Source organism: Mustela nigripes, chromosome 12 (assembly GCF_022355385.1).
Source record: "Mustela nigripes isolate SB6536 chromosome 12, MUSNIG.SB6536, whole genome shotgun sequence".
Taxonomy (NCBI): Eukaryota; Metazoa; Chordata; class Mammalia; order Carnivora; family Mustelidae; genus Mustela; species Mustela nigripes.
In genome coordinates this window covers 27,791,443-27,813,866 of record NC_081568.1, presented here as the reverse complement: position 1 = coordinate 27,813,866, position 22,424 = coordinate 27,791,443, and the positions used below count along the sequence as shown (strand labels likewise).

Below are 22,424 nucleotides of genomic sequence, written 5' to 3'. Positions count from 1 at the left end.
TGTCTGTGTTTCTTAAATTTTGAGGAATAAGCAAGTATTTGTTTCATAATAAATATTCAATGAAGATTTAAAGAAATAATTCAACAAGTGGAAATATTATAGTCAAAGGCTTTAATAAAGTCTCTGTGTCTTTTAGTTTATTTTTTTACTTGATCCCTTTGAGTTTGCAAACATTTCATTTGCCAGTAATGATCACTTAGTTTCCTCCTATTTAATATTTATGCCTCTCGCTTTTTCTCCTTGTCTAATTGCACTTTCTAGCGTTTCAAAAACAATGTTAAATGTGGTGACAGTAGAATTTCTTCTGTTTTATTTCTAAGTTTAATGGGGTACTTTTAATATTTTACCATTGAGCAAGACCCTGGCCTATATCCTATTCTTATTTTGCTAAAGCTTTTTTTAATTAAAAAATTAATCCTAAGCATCACTCAAATCTGCATTGGCACCCTTACATTTAAATCCATGAAAGTTTATTGATGTGTGAAGAAGGGACTTGACAGCATATTCATCAGTCTCATGGAAGAGCATTTCCTAAATTTTTATCTAAGCTAATTATTCCTTAACCTATAAAAGTAGTATTTCATTGTTATCAGTAGACAACAGTGTCTTTGGCTTAATATTAAAATATTTTCTGATTACTTATCCTTTTTGTAATGACCTGTCCAATTCATAATTTGCAACAAAATAATTTGTCATAAAAAAAAGAAAAAGCCCTTCTCAGCCTCTGGGAGTTCTCTTCTCATTGAGAAGCTTTTACCAGAGTAGAAAGGAATTGACCCTCCTAATTTATAGTTGAGGGTCCACCAGATCAGCTCAACTGTTTCTGCAGAATTTGACATCAAAATTTTGTTTTTCAAACCTCCGGGTCTTCTTGTGTTGTTTGCTTCACATTTGTTTTCCCCAGTGTTTTTCATGAGTGTTAATGTATTCCTCTGACCCACCAAGTTTTATGCATCATACTTTCTTTGCCTTAACAGCTACCTCATTGCAAGAGATACACAAATCCCACAGAAATGCCATGAGCCATTACAATGTAAAGTTAGATTAGACTTCACTGTGCATCAGAAATACACTAAGTAAGTAAATAAACAAAATTAAATGTAGATATTCACCAGAGAAATGAAGCTTTGAAAAATGAAGCTTTGAAAAATTCTTTCCCCCACCCTATTGTTTCCCCACTTCTGTGGTTCCAGTGGTTAAGAGTGCAGCTGGGGAGGTAACTGTGGATGGGGAAGGCAACCGACTCCCTACACGTGGCTGCCAGATATGCTACTCTCTCAGGGATGCAGTGTCTCTGAGCCTCCTATCCTGGCATTAATCTACCCTGAATGGTAATAAGGAAGCACACTGACTAATATCATTCACTAGCATGCTGATTCATTCATTCCATGTTATGATTGAGTGCCTTCTTGATTCTTAGGTACTGTGTTTAACAACACACATACACACCAGTAAGTCACAGTTCTCTCCGCCAGAGTACTTAGAAGCCCAAAGGGGAGTCAGATCAGATAATGCCAAATCAATGTGGTGAATAGAAGTAAGCCTAAGGTGTTACAGGATTCCTCCATTAACCCTGATACACACATAAAATTTATTATGCCACAACCCTGATTAAAATCTTTCCACGTATATTCCCTGAAGACTAAATCAAAACTTCTGAGACTGGCCTGTCAAATGCTTAACCATTGCTCCCCACCAGTTCTCTTAATACCGTCTTAGCCACCGCTCAGCAGACTCTCTGCCTCTGGATGGCTTCCACTGAACCACCTGCCGAATGAACCAGCACGCTTCATTCTCTCTGTGAGGTACAGTTAACACCTCTGCTGAGACTTGGCTGCTAGCAGGTTATCTTCTAGTGAAACATAAACTCACCCATGTCAGTCCTGCGTGTTTCAGACTTGTGTAGGCCAACCGGACCTGTTACTGTGATCATATTATAAGGCTGATGAAGTTTGAGTATGCAAAGAAAGACTCAGGTGGATCTACGAGAACTATCTTCAATGGTTTGAAAAAAAACTGACAAAGGCACGCTTGTCATGAAAGAATGCTGTCACAGGGCTGAAAACATGATAGCATGAGACAGGGCTGTTGAATACCTTTGAAGAGTTTAAATAATTAAAAGTTAAAAAATTAGAAAATTAATTTTAAATTTAATTAATTTTAAATTTAATTTAAAAAAAAATAAAACATTTTGAAAAATTAAATACCTTTACAAAGTTAGGCATCTACATTTTTTTTTTTTTAAGTGTTTGAAGGTCCTTATCCATCTTAAAGAAGGCAAAATTGGAAAGAGTAGATGATGGTCAACAGCCCACAACCCAAAGGAGCAGCTTTGCTCTTCTTACAGATGAGTGCCGAATGGGCATACAGTCAGATGTTCTTAGTTAAAATAAAGTGTTCCAGGCAGCAATGTATTACTTTTTATAAAAGTTCCCTGGGTCTGACTTTTGGGAAAAACCAACACCTTACTGTTTGCAATGGAGGGAGACAAGGAGGCATCACCTATTGTATCTATACCTCCCCCAACGCCCCATGTTCTGTCACAGCTCCGTGACTTTGAGCAGCTTTCTCTGCCAGGAAACATCCTGCGGGTTCCTGTATCTCTGTCACATTCCTGCTTCCACTGCATTGCCACATCAAGTGTGATTTCCTCCACATTGCTGCTCCTGGTTTGTTTGTTTTCCTTCCTCAGCCAGCGGCAGCAATTCATTCCTTTATTTGGAGACAACCCCAATCTACGAGGCACAGCCTCTTCCTGCAGAAGAGGCAAACACAAGTTCTTCTCTTCTCTGCTTCTCACTGCTTGAGCCCAGGCACCTGAGCTAGGTAGGCATTGTTACACCTAACTGCAGATTCCAGGGACGTGAAGCTGCCAGACATGGTGGTCAGGTCTACTCTGGGGTTGGTGGTGGTGGTGGAGGAGGTTGACCAGGTTTTGAAGATGCCTGTGCTAGAGGGAAGGGACAGCTTCGTGAACTCCATGTTTGGTTCTTCGATCCCTTTGAATTTTCTGGGAGGACTCTAGTAGCCTTTTTAAATTCCTTTTCTGAAAAATCAGCCTACATTTGTTTTTATTGCTTCAACTGAGAATCCTGGTGATACCTGGCCTTCAAGTATGTGATATGACATTGTAACTGTTCCTGTGTGTCTTTGGCCCCCGGTGATGGTGAAATGGAAACATCTCATCTCTGTAACTCCAGTGCTTAGCACAGGACAAAGTAACGTAAAACAGATACTCAACAAACTGTTATTAATTCCTTAATTTGTGAATTCATTACTTAATTACCGAGTGAGTTTCCCCCAGAGATCCAAATATAAAATGACAGCAAATGACACCAGAATGTGTTCAGTGGCTGAGGAGAACTGTGGCCCACTCTGTCCCTTTTTCCTCACAGACGACAAGCACAGGCATAGAGAGTTCCATAGCATTTAATTAAATATGAGATGGTAACACACAATGGATACTTAGATACTTAGCAGCTCTGCAAAATGTTTGTAATGCCCATGGGAAGTATGTGGTCCAATCAGAGACCTTCACTGTAGTGAATTCTGGAGAGTTTTTAGAACAACCCCAAAGAAAAACCACATATTGTCTTACCACATATTCTCACCACCTTCCTGGCCAGTTCCATCTTATAGTGCCTCCAGAAGTGTTATGGAAACACATATATGCACATCTGAACTGGCCTATCCTTGGCTTTTCTGAAGCCATTTTCCATGGAAACCAGAAGGACAGGTGAGGCAAAAGCTAGTGGAAAATCAGTTGAACACGCCAAGGCTCCCTAGATCCAGCCAGGATTGTTTATTTGACCAAATGAGCTGCCTGTCAAAACAGCAATCATTTCATGCTCTACAGAACTAGCAGTTTACATCTCTGCCTTCTGCCCTGTCTCTCACCAGCTTTTCTTTCTTAATGAAATCTGAAAGGAGGTCAGTCAGAACTAACTTGTAATCTGATATTATACATTATCCCTGAGTATAAGATCACACATTAGCAGCAGTTATGATTATAAGAGGATAATACAATAATTTTAAATCCCTCCAGTAAAAGACAGACACTCACACACAAAATTCAAATGATCATCTGTACTCAACAATACTGAAACACAGGATTTTAGAGCTGGAGCAACTTGGATCTTCCTCTAGACTTATGCTCTCATTTCTTTGAGAGATTGTCTATTATGTCAGGGAAACAAACTTCGGGCTTTAAGTCCTGACTTCACACCTCAGGTGGAATGACTTACCTGTCCTTTCTGTCTCCCAGTTTTCCCATAAGTCAAAGCTAACAACACACTTCATAGGACCTCGGTGGATAAGGTACCAGAGAACTAGGCTGATACGAAGTTTCCTGTGATGACCTCCTCTTTGAGACCTGGTTCCCATTTCTACAAAAGGTAAAGAATACATGTCTACCTGGTGGAAAATGTCTTCTGCTGTTGACACACCAGGCAGATTCTGCTTTTCCTCCATGCAGATATGGCATTTTCTCTGATTGTCTTCAACAGGGCCCTTTGAATGATCATGCCTCTATTATAGCACTTTATGTGATTATAATCATTTGTTTACAAAGCTGGCACTTTTACTAGATTGCTCACTTTATGAGGCCCCTGACTTTATTAGTCTTTGATTCCTCACACCCAGCCTTGGGGTTGGCATATAGCAGACTTTCCATAAACACTTGTCAAGGAAATGAAAGGGATAATGCTTACGGAAATGCTTTAAAAATCACAAAAGCATGAAGGGAATGTGAGATTATATTCTTCACTGATTCAGAGAAAAGCATTTGTAAGGTATAATGCCCAATGGAAGAATAAATGATCTTACTATAATTAGGCTGCTAAACCAGCAAATAAGATCTGTTAGACAGAATTTAAAGCCCCCTTCCCAGATATCACAAAACAAAACAAAGAGATTAAAAACACATCACCTCCTCAACAAACTAAAAACAGAAAGAAAAAAAAAAAGATATGAAATATCAACCCCAACAACAGCAGGGACAAACTCCTGGACAAAACCAAATCAAATCCTGAACCCATGCCCTTCATGACTTCCTGGGCCTCAGCTGCCCTGTGTGATTCTACAGGTGCCCAGGGGTTGGGGGCCTGTGGGAGAGACCTCCCCTGCACTCCCCTGGGTTGCGATTATTTAGCTGTCTTAACCTGGTTTGAGATAATAACCAGAAATTCATCTAGACCAAGAAAGGCAAGGGGTCGCATGTCAAATCTTCTTTATCTTCAAGACCCAGGCCAAGTCAGCTCACTCACTGTGTATGTTTATAATTCTCCCTTGTGGCAGCATCTAAGGCCATAAAACTCAGGACAGTCTGTAGATATGTTTGGGTTGGGGCAGTCTCTACACACAAAGAAAGGTTATTCTTGGTTTATTGCTCAAGTGCACCTGTATCCAGAGGTGGTAACAGATTCTTCTGTGTCAAGGGATGCAGCTGGGTGGTGGTAGCAAGAGAATCATGTGTTTGATAACTAACAGTAGAAATTTTGGGCTTCTCCTTTTTCAGAAAAACAAAATCAAGTGGCATTTGTGGCTTTTTTCTTGCCTTATTCAGTTTTCATAGACGTGGCTAGCCATGGTAGTTCACATACTACATCACCCTTTCTTTCTCTTAGCATTTTTTTTTTTTTTTTTTTTTTTTTTTTTTGGTGGCCTTGTCCCCATATGCCTGGGAAACTCCTGACTTATGCTGCTTGTCCTGGAATGAGTATTTATAATGTCCCCTTTCACTTTCAAAATGACTCAATTTGGACAATAAATTATATAGTCATCCTGTTCCATATTATTGAAGTGTGGCACTTGTAAAGGGAACGACCCCTAATCAAGGAGAAGGTACATGCCTTGAAGGGCAGTGGGCAGAGTTAGATGCCAACCATCAAACCCCATGCTGAGGGGGAACAAAATGGACAAGTTACCTAACGCCTCCAAGACTCAGTTGCATTATCCATTAGAAAAGAGAATAATAATAATAATAACAATAAAAATTGCGCCAGTGCCCGGGATTACCATGAGGATGCAGGGAGACAAGATGTGCAGAGCACAGGACACACAGTGAGTCCTAGTAATGGAAGATATCATCATCTCTGTTCTCCTTTCCCTCTGTCTGCCCTTGCCTTCTTCCCGCTGTACACCCCCCTTTCTCCTCTCCTCCACCCTTTCTTTCATTCTTTCCTGCTTCTTTTTCTTTCTGGAATAATGGAATAATTTGGGTTGCCTGCAGCAGAGTGCTCCTCCCTCAAGCCAAATGACCCTGGAGTGGGGAGGAGTGGTCCAACCTATGTTTCTGAATCCTGTAGATTATACGGAGGGCTGGCATTGATTTTGTCTTCTTTGTCCTATGAGGGAAAGTAAGTAGGAGCTCGGTCATCTTGGTCTTCATGGTTCCTTCCAGTCCTGCATTTCTGACAATTCACTGGTTTTGGTAGAAGCTGGACATGGTGACATATGCTTCTTCCTGACTTGATCCCAAGGAAGTGAGCCCGGGCTGTCCCCGGACAGCTGGGTTCAGTGTCAGGATTCCTGGCTGGAAAGGAAATGGAGTGGGCATGGTGCTATTTGTAGTTCCAGACCCAAGCAGCAGGCCCTGGTACATATGAGGCCCATTCTTGCCACCTTCCCTGCAGTCTGGGGACCTGGAAGAAGGTTGCACAAGGGCCTCACACATACTGGTGCTCCCAGCCAGGCTTCCGAAGGGTGAATCTCCTCTGAAGGTTTTTGGGGCGATGACTGCATGCTCTGATGGCCAGGTGGGGCCCTGCATACCCCCTCGAAGCCTTTGCTTTTCAGTCTCATCTAGTTGTGGAGGAGAAGTGTTTTGCAGAAAGCTCTCTGCTTCATCTCTAGCTTGAATGTCATCCACCTTATGAATCTGGCAGTCCAGGAAGCTTTCGGGGTTGAAACTCACATTCAAATTCTGCACCAAAAAAGAGAGAAGGCATAGAGAGTGCTCCAAAGGGACACACAAGCAAAGGTTCAGTTCATGGAAGGATGTAAGGAACTTTCTGACAGGGGTCTACCAGAGAAGGTTGGAGAACTACCCGCAAGTCTAGTTGACTCTGCCTCTGGAAACGCTCTGACACATCAAGGTCTAAAGGGACTGGCTATGTCCTCCACCCTGGGAGACTTCTGAGACTTTTACTTCATTTTAGTTTCCTATCTCTAGGATGGTACGGCCAGGATCTCATGAGGGACCCTAGTCATGGGAAGCACAAAAGACCAAAACTTATTGTTCAACTTTTCTCTATCCTGCAATATCATTCTTGGGTACTGGGATGCCTCTAACATTGTGGTAGAAGCGCCAGAAGCCCTCACCTTTTTGGGTTTCTTGCACAGTTGTTCCAGAGTCTTCTTATGATCGGGGAGGCTGGGCCACACAATGGGTTTAATTCTGAAATGAAAGAACATTGAGAAAGAGGAAATGAATGGTGTGGGAGCATGCACAGTAGGTCTTTCCATTTGTTCTGAGCCAGAAATCAAAAGAGCGGATTTCTAGTCTTGGCTCTGCTACAACTAGATGGGTGAGATTGAGTAAGTGACTTGTTTTCCCTGGGCCTCAGTGTCCTGTCAATTCACAGAGGGGTCATTGTCAGTCATCTCTGTGAGCACTGGGGAGAGAGCCCTGGGAAAGAGGAACAGTGAAGTTTGGCAATGGTGTAGCTATGAAGCCAACACTCACCCTGTTCATCTACTCCTAATACAGGTGTCGTCATCTTATTCCTCCCCTCTGCTCTTGTTCTGGTGGAGATGAGGAATATTTTCTAAGTCACCCAGGGAAATTGCTCTAAGTTGTTCTTTTTCAAGTTGGAGTCTTATGAGAATATATGGCTCTGTGCTGTGGGTAGCTTTCTAGAACATTAATAACTTGAAGGTATGTGCCAAAAACATCATTTTTGTGATGAAGCCAACATGGCTCTTTCGTGGGGTAGAATGCAAAGTCCCACAAAGTCATGTGTTGAAATTCAAGCTTTCAAATACATTCTGCATTTTCCCTGGGTACCCCAAGCCGCCCAAACATTTTGGAGGCATACTTTCTATTCTGTTAGGAGAGAAAGTTTGGGAGGAGGGTTTGTCCTATGTCAAATTTACATATTTTCATCCCTTATGAAATTAACGGTTGAAATTCACCAGTGCCCCCAGCTGGGGAGGAATATGGGCACTGTAATTCCAGAAATGCCTTATTCCCCTTTGTAGTTTTTTCATCAATAAATAGGGTTAGAGCTCCAACTGTCTGGGACCCCAAGTAACCATCCTCTTTATTAGTTAAAGTTCACCTTTTTTTCCATAATGCACAGGCCAAGATGACCATCAGAGCCACAAAGAAGAAACTCAGAATGCTAATAGTTAGTAAAACAGGATCCATCCTCCCTGGAATGCAAGGATAGATCTTGGTTAGCAATCATTAACCACGTAGTAGGGGATGCTTTCAGGGTGCTTTGAATTTATTTAGTAACATAGGACCATCTATTATTTCTTTGAAGTTACTTTTCAGCAAATAGGATGATGTACTAGATTTATAAACTAAGAATTTTGGTTTCAGTAAGTGGTACTGAACTGGGTGACCAGGTCTAGAACATCTGTCACTTGAAATATAAAAGTGACAGGCATTAAGCTGCCAGAACTCTTTCCCAACTCCCACCACCAAGAGAAGGAAGCCCTGCAGGAGAATGATGAGGTGGATTCTCTGTACTGAAGACTCGACAAATTCCAGTCTGAGAATGGGAGTCTGGGATGGCAGAACAGTTCCCCTCATACCGTCAAAGATAAGATATGTTTGCGGTGTTTTTGTTCCTCAGGGGCCTGCCTGAGCCATGTTCTTTGTTTTTTTCTAGCCATTCTTGCTTCCTAGACCACGTGGGTATCTTTGCTATTCTGAAAAAGGGGGCACAGAAGAGCAGCATTTGGTTGCCCGTCTTCCATCACCACAGGCGTTCCCTAGAGGCACTTTACAGAGACCAGCCATGGGAATTCCAGTCTAAATTGGTAAAGTGGAGGTAGTCGATGGGCATTTTGTTCAGCATTAGCATCTCCCAAGAGCATCTAGGTCAGTAGAGTCACTGACGATACCAGTAGAGTCATTTGATCAACAACTAAGGACCTTGCTCCCACCACTTCCTTGTTCTTCACCAAAGGGGCAAAGACAGCAGGTCATTCTATAAAACTGTAAGAATACCCTAGGGGGAGTCCTAACTTGTGGGTTCATTTAGTCTCTCTGGCTCTCACTCCTGCTCACACACTTTGACATGCAAAGCCCTATGAAGGGCACAAAGATTCTACAGTCATTTCCCACCTGTGATCTCTGGTGTTCTGAAGTGGAAGGTTGGACTCCATTCACTCCAGAAGCCTTGAAAATAGTTGGCATTAGGGATGGACCGGACTTTAATCTCATACATTGCATCAGGCTGTAGTTTTCTCTGTAGGAGTGTCAGCTTTGTACTGGATATGTTCACATGCTAAAGAACAAAGTACGCTGTTACATGTCTAGGATTGAAAAAGAAGTGCTACCCAGATCCCCCGAATCATTTCAAGTTGAGTGTCTTCAGTCACATGGATACTCTCATTAGGAAAAGAAGCTATGACATGGGGAGGACCATGTGTGAGCTCCTAAATGATGCTACCAGGGGTCAAGGAGGACAACAGTACCATAAGTCTTTGTTCAGGTGAGCAGGTGATGTTTGTTCAGCCCAGGTGAGCTGGGCTCTCCATTCCAAGAGGATATAAATCACTCCCAGGCTCCCACCTTCCTTTCTTTACTTTAATTTCTTTTTTCCCCTTTTCCCCCATTTCACATTCCAAAAGGAAATAAAAGGGAGTGGTAAGGTTAGTGAGCAGGAATAATTTCTCTCTAGAAAATATACCACTCTATATTGTAAATAACAATATAGAGACAATAGTATCTTCAAAAATGTGCATTACCCTTAAGGAGGAAAAAACATCTTTCAATTTGATCAATAAAAAGTTAATATTCCATTGTTACTTACATTTATACTCATTCAATTATTAGTTTTCATGTATTTATTGAATTTACATATTTCTAATTTATGAGACATTTCCAAGTTTCTTGCTAATTTTTCTATTCTACATTTGTCCTTTTCTTAATGATTTATATGACCTCTTTATATAGGAAAGATATTAACCATCTGTCAGTAGTATACGTGACAATTTAATCCTAATTTCTAATTTCTAAGTTGCTTAATGACTTTGATTATTTTATGTGCTGACATTTATAAGCCTTTATTTTTATGTAGTCACACGTATCAATCTTTTGCCTTTTTTTACTGCTTTCATGCTTAGGATATTCTTCTTCATCTCAAGATTATATAAACATTTACCTATATTTTCCCTACCTAGTATAGTTTCAGTTTTATATAATTTCCTTAAATCATCTTTTTATTTTATTTTATTTTTATATGGACCAAGTTAAACATTTAACTTGGGTTTTTTGGCAAGTAGCAAACTGACTGTCCTACTATCATTTATTCAAGATTCTTCCTTTCTACGCTATAGTTGTTTTTCCACTGGAGCGTTTTCAGATGAAGGTTCAAGAGGGCAGGATCAAGGTAGCCTAGTTTGTGGGATGGATGGGTAGAAAGACAGAGAAGGCTGTTTAGGGCAGACATTACATTTAATATAAGTACTGTACAGCAACATGTTGTGGAAAAAGAAGGCTAATCCTGGCCTGAGAAAAGGGAAGAGTATGGGTAAGTAGACACTCTTCACCTTGAGAAGGAGAAGCCATCATTTGGTTTTTGTCCATGTGGTACAAAAAAGACAGAAGTTAAGCCAGTAGGCTAAGAGAAACCTGAAAATCTGGGACACTCTACATTTCTCCTGTCTTTTCCTCAAGACAAATTTCTGGGACAGCTAGACCATTCCAACAGTAACTTATAGAGTCTAAATAGTCCTCCAAATTATGATACAAATGAATCTTGTTACTAAGCAGATGAAGAACTCAGGCTTTTAAAAAAACGAAGAAAAATATTCCACTCGCTTCCTTACTTCAGGCTGATTCCACAACTGTGACCCAGACTGTGGCTATGGCTTGGTCATGATTTTTGTCTGATTTTCCTGTGAGAGTTGTGTACTTTTTGAGACCCCCCCAAATAAAGAGGATCGATTCTGTATTGTTAATTCAACAGCCTAATTTAGAAACATTATGAAAAGAAAAAAATAGAGCAAGAAAAAAAAAATTAGAGCTAAAATGGGATGGCCCCGAGAAGACCTAGGTTTTGTGGAACCTGAAGCTTCTTTCAGGAAAAGGGACATTTTGTTTTTTAAAGATTTTATGTATTTATTTGACAGAGAGAGATACAGCAAGAGAGGGAACACAAGGAGGGGGAGTAGGAGAGGGAGAAGCAGGCTTCCCACCCAGCAGGGAGCCTGACCTGAGCTGAAGGCAGAAGGTTAATGACTGAGCCACGCAGACTCTCCCAGAAAAGGTATATTTTGACCACAAAATTGCTATGGGCCCTCCCCAGGTAAATTCACCTCCAGGACAATGAAATTTATAACATTAAGAAGTTTTTTATTTTAGAGTTTTATGTAAGTGTTTTAAATTTTGTATATTTTATGTAAATTTACCTATAAAGTATATTTATATATACATCTTTATGAATGTTGTAATGGATAAATGTGGGTAATCTACATACCATCCAGTCATTTTCATTTTTTTCCTGGCGATAGGCCACCTCATGCATTAGTTCTTTCACATACTTCTTCTGTGAATGAGATGTGTTAAATGTCACCAGAAAATCATTTGCTCCCTCGCGATAGATGACTCTTATGTTAAAAGGAGCCTCAGGTTTAACTGGAAAGGAAAAAGAAATTAAAAAGGAATTTTCTTTTTAAAATTCATTTATACTTTTTAAAATTCATCTACTCTGAAAATCACGTTCTTTTTCTGAGTCAGTAACTGGACAGTTGTTGAGAAAACCATTTCTTCTTCTTCTGATTCACAAGCCTAACTATGCTTTTCAGCCTCCCTAGCAGTTGGGTGTGGTCTTGTGAGCAATGTGGGTGGAAGTGATGTGTACCATCTCCCATCCTGGCCCAGGAACCTTACATGTATGGCTCTATGCTTATTCCCTTTCTAACACTTGGAGACATATGTTGAAGACAATGGAACCACAGAATGAAGGAACTCTGAATATTGCTTGGAGGAGCATCAACCACAAATTAGAAATACCTATTTTGGTTCTTATGTGAGCAAAAAAATAAACTTTTGGTGTTTGAGCTGTCATATGTTTTAGGGTTTATTTGTTATGGCAGCTAGTGCCAATTCTACACTAAAACATATTCTCTTTGCCTTTTGAATACTAGAGAATTTGCTAATAACTGGCCCCCAAATAGGAGTATTTGAACTTTGAGTCCTTGTTATTCCAATAAAATCAGATTGTAAGCTGGGAGACTTGCACGTCTCAGCTATATAGAATTTGAGGGTCTGCCTCCTGGCCCTAAGCTCATAACTTCTGGTGTGACTTCAATCTAGTTTGTATTGGCTCTAAATTCTTCTCTAGTCTCTTCCTTCTGCCTGCTTGCCATGCAAAGTTCCTCTTAGGATCATATGCACCATATATGAAATGCTATTGAGGGAGATAGGTTTTATTCTAGGCAAAATGATCCCAGAGAAATGTACTAAATTCTTTGAAAAGCATGCGTGTCAGGTGGCCTCTCCACTATTGTCCAGGGGCTTTCCTGTCTTGGGTTCTTAGCTACTCTATCGCCAAAGCCTGGGATGTTAGTTGTCTAAAGGTGGGACAGCCACTTTTTCGCATGGCTGATCTCAGACAGAGATGGGGAGCACATAGGCTAAAATCCAAGCTAAACCTATTGTTAATGAGAGAGTATGTGCTCATCAAACTCTTACTCTGTAGACTGATCTGGAGTCTAAGCTACCTGATTTGGGCTTTGAGACCCACTTGCTGACCCAGTAAAGTGAACTCATGTGGTGGAATTTGGCTCACTTATTATTGTCACTTGCTCATAGTGGTAACCACCTAAGATTTTCCTGCATTGCCCCAGAGATCCTGAAAAAGAGGAAGTCTCTCCTTTGTCCTTCGATGTCTTATAAAAGAGGAAGTTTATTCTTTTTTACTCTTAGATGCACTATAGAAAGGGAAGGTGCCCAGGGGAAACAAGGGGAAAGGCACGTGGGTATAAAGAAACAGACCACCACAAAATATTGTCAACATTTTCACGCGCCAAGTCAGTTCCTACTCTTCATTCAAGAGAATAATTAAGATTCACCTTCTCAATGAAACCTCTGACACTGAATTCCTTGCTTCTTTCCCATCTCCCAAGGACTCCCCAAAAGGGAAGAACAGACTTCTATCGATTATACACCTACTAAGCACCAAGTGCTTTAGTTATACAAGCTTCCACCAACAATCCCTTATTACCGCTATAGTGACGAGGAAATTGAGTCTCAGAGAGATTAATTAAGTTCAGGCTTCTATAAAATGGTTTACTAGTATTTAAAGTCAATTCTGTCTGATTCTGAGGCTTGCTCTTCTCTAGCTTTTGTTTTTGTGCTCCATTATCTCATAGTGGCTTGCCAGGTGTCCTCCAAATAGGTCTGTCTCTGGTCCAAAGGGTGCCTGTGAGCACATTAGGAAAAGTAGCTCATTTCTCAAGAAATATTTTTATAAGTTTATTTATTCTGGAAACAATGTGAACAATAACAGATTTACGCCACCAAGACTAATGGGAATGGAGGGAGTTACCCCTCTAGCCTTATCAGAGGGCCCAAACCTAAAGAAAGGGAAGTATGTGAGGGCCAGGTGGTTGCAGGGGAACTCTGTTCTAGAGCTCAATCAGGGACTTCCAGTTTAAATTTAATTCAATGACAGTTCTGCCAATGAAATATAACTTTAAGAACCAGAAGAAGGTACTACTGAGTAATATGCCTCCACTATCTCTCATCCTGGTTGCTTAAGGGTGCTTTCTAAAACCCCAAGGGGTTCCTAACTCCCACTTCACAGGGGCACATGCTACCAGGGGTAAGCACTACTGCTTTTTTCCCTTGGCTCCTCAGATGTGGTTTTTGAGATTTGTTTCTGCTGGGGTATAGAAATTGGGCCTCTGAGAGAACTGGGTATGATTTGGGGATTCAGATGGACAGGGTGCCAGCTGGAGTCTCTAAAATGCCAGGAGTCTGCCAGAAGACTGAGAATCTTTGTCCTTTCTACCTGCTCTCAGAGAAGTGAGAGATACATATTTGCAATTGTGTGTGTGTGTGTCTATTATCTATATTTGCAATTCCAGTGATGAACCTGTAGATATTATGCTCTTGCACAGTGCACAAACTGACCATCCATCCTTGACAGCCTAGTCTACAAATGACAAAAGCCAACTTTCTTGTGTCCTATACTCATAATTACCTTGTTGTTATTATCTCCTTTGCTTTCACATAGGTTGTGGCCTATGTTGCTGTGTGGCCAACATGCACAACCCTCTGACTAATGTGTCTTTTTCACATTAGTGACTTTTTCTCTGACTTTTTTTCCGGGTTTTTTTTTTTTACAGATAGAACTTCTGCTTTTACTCTATATTTTACCAATTTAGTGAAGCAAAGCTGAGATAGATTTAAAGTTTCTCACCTCCTTGTTGTCTCTAATGAATACTGCTCTCTTACCTTTAATTTTCTTTTGGGGCGCCAAAGAAGGGGTCAAAAATAGGGAGAGAAAGTGAACCATAGTATTTAAAACCAGCAAAAGAATGCATCTCTTTAATCACTTTGTCCAATTTCCACTTACAGGTTATGACACTGAATCAGTGTCTTCATATATCCCTAAATGGCAACCTTACCCCTATATACAAATTCTTACCTATTTTGACTATGTTCAGTTTCTTGAAAGTTATGTTCTTTCCTCCAAGTTTCACATGTATTTCGCTGTCTCCGATGAGTAAGAATTTCTTTGTCTTAATGAAATACATCTCATGTAGTTTATCAAAAGTCAGGCATTTTACATTCAAAAGGGCTCCACTGTAGAAACAAAAAGTGAATCCATCTTAAATCAAGTCGGAGTCTCTGTATACAATAGAGTAGCATTTCATGGATATTTCAGTTGTGTGACTTCTACTCTGTCAATAGGTGTGTGGATGCATAGATGCTTATGAGAGAGAGAGAGAGAGAATTAAATAATGTGGCTTCTTGCTATTGTCATACCTAGTGATATACTGAATCTGAAACAGTCAAAGCATGTTCATGAAAAAGATGGAAAATTCCTATTTTTAAATGATCAATCATTGAAAAACAAATCCTTGTTTAGGTGAGAAGGTAATTTCTCTTTTTGATATCCTGCAGAAATAAATTGAGAAAATAAAACCTGTAAAGAAACATTGCCCCCAGAAAACTTAAAGGAAATGATACAATAGTCTAAAGAATTGTATACATAAAACCATATATACTTAATGAGTAATTTAGGGATTTTCAAAGGTAATTTTGACTGTGTTCCACTTTTACCTAATCAACAGACTTTAAAATCAACCCTTCTTCCCATGTTCCCTAGCTTAACACACAGTAGCCATGCTCTAGGAATTGAACTCTGTCACTTCCTCTTCCCAATTCAGATCAGACTTTCAGGAAACCGAGGAAGAGAGATTGTTGCCTACTGTACAACTAACATCAAAATCTCCACATTGAGGCACTGGGGTGCTCAATCAGTTAAGTGTCTGCCTTTGGCTTAGGTCATGATCCCAGAGTCATGGAATTGAACCCTGCATTGGGCTCCCTGTTCAGCCTGGAATCTCCTTTTTCCTCTCCCTCTGCCCCTCCCCAACTCGTGCATACACACACACACACACACACACACACTCTCTCTCTCTCTCTTTCTCTCTCTCTCAAATAAATAAATAAATAAATACATTTATTTGAATGCGTAAATACAACTATTTATTTATTTATTTATTTGCTTACTTATTTATTTATTTACTTATTTATTTATTTGACAAGTAGGCAGAAAGGCAGGCAGAGAGAGGAGGAAGCAGGCTCCCCGCTGAGCAGAGAGTGTGATGCAGGGCTCAATCCCAGGACTCTGGGATCATGACCTGAGCCAAAGGCAGAGGCTTTAAGCCACTGAGCCATCCATGCACCCCAATAAAATATATTTTTTAAAAAGTTCCACATTGTACTTTTAAAATAAAAAGTATATGTTTGAGTTCCAGTAATAGCAGAACAACTTATGTCATACTAGCCCTCTAATATGTAACTATTATAAACCTTAGACAAGCTATTTTTTTGGAAATCCTATTTAAAAGCTTTAGAGAGTAACCAAAAATATGCAGACATGAGAGGGAAATTAATCCTTTAAAAAGAGGTGGATGGTATCCTTGTTCCTAGTTTTTTAAAATTTGTTTGATGGCAATCCTCAGATCATACTGTGATAGGCATCTAGAATATAACAGAAAGCTACAATTTTATTTTCTTGAGAAGTTAGAGGACTTGTCTGCATGGCTGGATATTTTTAATGGGGATGTATGACACCAGATCTGCATATAAACTTTGCTCATATCAGTATATGTCCCTTTAATTGTCAAGTGTGGGAGAGACTCTAAGAAAAACAGGGGTTAGCAATAGTTAGATGGCTCTAGAAAGTACTGAAATGAGATTTTAGATGCTGTCTCAAAATAAAAGAGAATTTGAAGATTAATCTAGTCCCGTTGACCTACTAACAGAGGTAAAACTAAAATTCAGCAGAGGAATTTAACAGAATCCAGAAAACCTGTTACCAATGTCTTTCATACATTCAAGAGCCACTATAATAGATGAAAAAAAGAAAAATGAGACCCATAGTCAAGACAAAAAGCAGTCAATGTAAAGCAGTTACTCTAAAGTGACCAGATGTTGGAATTAGCAGAAAAGGACTTTAAAGCAGCTTTTGTAAATACGTTCAAGGGCTAAACAAAGAATATGGCCATAATGATTGAATAGATGTATAATGTTAATGGAGCCATGGAAATTGTAAAAGAAAACCAGATGAAAATACTGTAATGAACAAGTAAATCCAAAATTTGTAAAAACGCACCATAAGAGACTCTTAATCTCACAAAACAAACTGAGGGTTGCTGGAGAGAGGGGGGTTGGGAGAAGAGGGGTGGGGTTATGGACATTGGGGAGGGTATTTGCTTTGGTGAGTGCTGTGAAGTGTGTAAACCTGGCAATTCACAGACCTGTACCCCTGGGGATAAAAATATATGTTTATAAAAAATAAATAATTAAAAAAGAAATTTGTAAAAATGCACTGATGGGCTTAACAACAGATTGAAGATGGCAGAGGAAAGGGTCAGTGAACTTGAAGATAGAGCAACGACAAGTTTTCAGTCTGAAGTAACAGAAATGGTCAGTGACCTATAGGATGATATCAAGGGATAAATAAATATGTAATTAGAATTCCAGAACAAGAAAAGATACTAGGATGGAAAAAAATGCCCTAAAAAATAATGGCTGCAAATTTCCCAAATGTAACAAAAATGTCTATTTTTAGGTTTAAGAAACTTAGCAAATCCAAGCAGGATCAATCCAAAAGAAACCACCCCTAGGCACATCACAGTTGAATGGCTGAAAAACAAAGGCAAATAGAAAATTTTGAAAGTATCTAGAGAAAAATATCACTTCTGATCAAAAACTATGGGAACTGAAGACCCTGGAATAATACCTTTAAAACTCTGGAAGAGAGAAAAAAATATGTCCACTTTGAAGTCTCACATGTACCAAATATTCTTCAATCATTAGGGTCAAGTAAAGATATTTCCAGATAAATAAAAATTGAGATAATTTGTTTTAACTTCTTTAGACCAGAAGGCATTGACCATAAGGGATTGCAGATCTATAGGAGACAACTAGGTGTACCAGAAAGGCTATACTTTGGTAAATGTAAAAGACAATATATATTTCTTTCTTTTAAATTATTTAAAGCTAAATTATTGCTTAAAACAAATATTATAACATTATTGTGGCATTTATAATGTATGGTAGATGTAAAAATATATAACAATAGTGCATAAGATAGGATGTGATAATTGTTAGTATATTGATGTATCATTACAAGTTTCTTAGATTTCATATATGAAATAGTACAATATTAACTCTAAGTAAACTATGATAAGGTTGAATATTGTTAATTATTAGAGCAATTACTAAGAAAAAGATATTGCCCAAAAGTACAAATAAGGAAGAAATTGAGTATCTCAATAGCTATATTTCTTTCAGAGGAATTACATTTAATATCAACAAACTTCCATAATAAGAAAACTCTATGCCAGATACTTCTATGTTGGTGACTTCTAGCAAATATTTAAGAAACATGCTAAGAAAAGCATGGGTTAGCAATAGCTAGATGGCTCTAGAAAAACAGAACTGAAAACTGAGAACTGTGCCAATTCTACAGAAATTACTCTGGGAAATAGAGTAGAAACAGACTCTATCCAACTTAATTTATGAGGTTAGCTCAACTCTTGTACCAAAAGCTGGCAAAAATATCACAGAGAAGAAATTTACAGATAAACATCCCCCTAGAATGTATATCAAAATTTCCTCAAGAAAATATTAACACATTGATGTTACTACTATGAGAAAGTAGGTCACATCCCAGGAAATCCAGGCAGGTTCAGCAATCAAATATGAATCATACAATTCACCGTATTACCAGAACAAAAGTCACACATAATCTGATTATCTTAAGTAACGCAGATAGACATATGACAAAATTCAACATCCACCTATAATAAAAAACTCCCAGCAATTCATAGAAGAACATTACCTCAACCTGATAAAGGAAATTTACAGAGTCTAGAGTTACTATCATATTTAATGGTGAAATTGTGAACGTTTCTCCCGTTGATAAGGACAAAACAGGAATAACCACTTTCACCACTTTTATTTATTAGAGTACTAGAGGTTCTAGTCAGTGCGTAAGGCAAGAGGAAAAAATAAACAAGAAGATACCCAGTTTGAAAAGGAAGAAAAAACCTTTCTTTGCAGACAGCATTATATAGATTCTCCAACACAATTACAGGAACTAGTAGGGTGAATTCTTCAGGGTCAGAATATAAAAGACAATTATATTTCTATAAGCTAGAATCAAACAATTAGAAAATAAATTTTAAAAACAACTCTACTTATGATAACAATAAACATAAAATGCTTAAAGATAAAATTAATAAAGGATGTTCAAGACCTTTACAATGGACATTATAAAACATTCCTCAGAGCTATTAAAGGAGATCTAAATAAATGGAGTGGCGTATTCGTGGATTAGCAAATTTAGTAGTGAGAAGATAACAAATTCCCCCAATGTAACATATATAATATTAATCAAAATCTCAGCAAGATTTAAAAGAAAAAAACCAAGCTGATACTAAAATTTATGTGGAGATATAAAGAGCTCAGAATACTCAAAACAACATTGAAAAAGTAAACTTTCTTTCTGACTTTGGGAGTGAACAAAAATAGTATTGACACATAAAAATTAAACATGAAAGAGAAAAAAAAAGACATTGGACTTTAATCAAAATGAAAGCTTCTTCCTCATTGAAATACACCATTAAGAAAATGAAATGACAAGTTACACACTGGCAGAAAATAGTTGTAATCCATGTATCTGACAAAGGAATTATTTCCAGAACATACAAAGAATTCATACCCATCAGCAATAAAAGGATAAATAACTCAGTAAAAAAGACAAATGGCTTTAGCAGACACCTGCCATAAGAAGACATACAAATGGCCAGCAGCTACTCAGAAAGATGGTCAAAATTATTTGTTATTTGAGAAAGGTAAAGAAAAATCACGAGATACTGTTTTCAAAGCCACATGTTGGAGACGATGTGTAGCTCTCACACTTTCTTGGTTGATGAATAGAATGGTATAACCACTCTGGAAAACTGCTGGACAGTTTCCTACAAAGTTAAACACACACCTACCCTATGATTCAGTGATTCCACTATGGTTTTTACCACAGAGAAATGAAAGTGTGCATTAACAAACACATCTGTAAAATAATTTAGTAGCAGCTTAAAAAAAATAATAGTCTAAAATTTGAAAAATCTCCAGTGTCCATCAAGAGGAGAAAGGATTCAAATCTTGTGATATATTCATGCAGTGGAATTAATAGCAGTTGAAAAGATGAGTTCTGATACATACATCAACATGGGTAATTCTTGAAAGCATTTTGTTGTGTGAGAGAATTCATATAGAAAAGAGTAAATAGTGTGTCATTCCATTTATAAGAACTATTGGAAACTGGCAAAACCAGGGGGTGATAGATTGCTCACATGGGATGAACGGCTGAAAGGGGACAGGAGGCATCCTTCTAGGGTGAAAGAAATATTCCATATTAAAGAAGGAAGTAAAATATGTATTCTCATTGTAAAAATAATTAAACAATGAAGAATAAAAATAAAAGTACTCATTTCTCTTCCTTCCTCAACCCTCAATTTAATGTCCCTCCCCTGTGATAAACATGGTTACCAAATTTTTTTCTACATGCACTTCTAGCCAAATAGCCCTGAAGAGAGGTATAGCTGGCCAAATTTGAAGTGGGGATAGTGGCAGGAAAAATAAAGGCTTTGTATAGATTTGCTTACAGGGAAAGAATTCTTCTAAATAACAAGTTATTTTTTTTTAATTTTTTATTTTTTATAAACATATATTTTTATCCCCAGGGATACAGGTCTGTGAATCACCAGGTTTACACACTTCACAGCACTCACCATAGCACAAACCCTCCCCAGTGTCCATAATCCCATCCCCTTCTCCCAAACCCCCTCTCCCCAGCAACCCTCAGTTTGTTTTGTGGGATTAAGAGTCACTTATGGTTTGTCTCCCTCCCAATCCCATCTTGAGGAAGTGGTGATGCAACATGGGGGCTTAAGTGGGTAGGAGAAGAATAAATAAAAGATTTCATTTCTTTTGATGGCTGCATAGTACAAGTTATTTTTAAAAAAAGATTATAGGGAATATCTTCTAAAAAGGTCCTTTACTATCTACAATACAGAATGTGTTAGTTTTCTTTGGCAAACTGGATGTGGGTGTACTTATCTCAGCATGTGCTCAAGTGAGCCCTCTCTGGGATTGTTCCTGGACTCTGAGCAGAAAGAACATGTCTGTGGCTTGAGATGAGGTGGGCATTGGGCTAAAATCTGAGAAGGATGCCTCAGATTTAGGGGCAGAGTCTCCCAGCTCTGGGTTGCTGTGATCTTTGAGTGACTGGTTATACTTCTGCATTCAGACAAAGATAGAGATGGTTGAAGAAATTTTAAGTTTATTAATTGGCTAAGTATATTTACTACTTGTGGCACCTTCCTTAAAATTGTCCCACCCCCAATTATAGTTTTTTTGTTGTTATATCTTAAGGTATGCAATTGTTTTGGCTTTAAGTGTGTGTGTGTGTGTGTGTGTGTATGTGTGAGTGCACGTGTGTGTGTTGGACTTCCTAGAGAGCATATCCTTCATTGAGGTTTTTCCCCTTGGAGTAGAGTAAATATCAAAAGCAAATTTTTAAGTTAGGCCAGATGGATACTAGGGGACAAACTTGGGACGAGTGTCACATGGAAAGTTCTGAAGATGGCAATACGTCATAATTAGATGAATAAGGATAGAAGGGAAGAATTGGAGTAGATTTCATTTCTGAATTTAGGTAAGACATGATGTGGAGAAATTAAAAAGATAATAGCTTTTAGTTCAGTCATCGAGTTTAGAATATATTTGTAAGTAAAGCATGGTAGAATATTCAATTATAAATCCTTAACAAGAAGCAAGTTCTTGGTATTGTTGGAAGTTTAAGAAGAACCTAAAATGGTATTCTTGGTTCATTCTCACCTTTTGGAGAATGAGATTAATAAGCAATGAAATAGAAAGGGTCACCATACAGTTGGCTTGTGAGCCTTGGCATCCTTTTAAGTGTCTGAATTTCAGGATCCCCTCTATATGGAGGGGAAGCCATGCTAGGAGCTAAGAAAACCCAGTGGCCTACAGTGGACAGTCTCACTTTGTGCCAGTGGCCCTGGCCTCAGGTAATTAGAGAAAATTTAGTGTTGGGCGCCTGGGTGGCTCAGTGGGTTAAGCCGCTGCCTTCGGCTTGGGTCATGATCTCAGGGTCCTGGGATCGAGTCCCGCATCGGGCTCTCTGCTCAGCAGGGAGCCTGCTTCCCTCTCTCTCTCTCTGCCTGCCTCTCCATCTACTTGTGATTTCTCTCTGTCTAATAAATACATAAAATCTTAAAAAAAAAAAGAAAATTTAGTGTCTTCCCCATGATAAGTTAAACTCAAGTCAATCCAATTGAATTTCAATTAACTTAACTAGGTTAAAACAATTTACTTTGTTGCTAAGTATTTATTGCTAAGATTAGACATATTCTAGAACTACACTGTTCAACACAATAGCCACTACTTGGTATGTGGTTATTGAACATTGGAAATA

The 22,424-nt window shown here is 38.7% G+C and overlaps 1 protein-coding gene across 2 annotated transcripts in view; it reads right to left on the bottom strand.

Annotated features, from left to right (window-relative positions):
• Positions 1-3,413: 3,413 nt before the first annotated feature.
• Positions 3,414-22,424, bottom strand: part of IL7R (interleukin 7 receptor) — a 31,347-nt gene continuing 12,336 nt past the window's right edge. For both annotated transcript variants that reach the window (XM_059416996.1, XM_059416997.1), the window contains 6 exons: positions 14,832-14,989; positions 11,655-11,812; positions 9,296-9,458; positions 8,280-8,373; positions 7,321-7,396; positions 3,414-6,922 (listed from right to left, as the gene is read on the bottom strand). In XM_059416996.1, the coding sequence (XP_059272979.1) occupies positions 6,419-6,922; positions 7,321-7,396; positions 8,280-8,373; positions 9,296-9,458; positions 11,655-11,812; positions 14,832-14,989 (1,153 nt within the window). In that variant the 3' untranslated portion in view covers positions 3,414-6,418. The remainder of the gene's footprint in view (positions 6,923-7,320; positions 7,397-8,279; positions 8,374-9,295; positions 9,459-11,654; positions 11,813-14,831; positions 14,990-22,424) is intronic.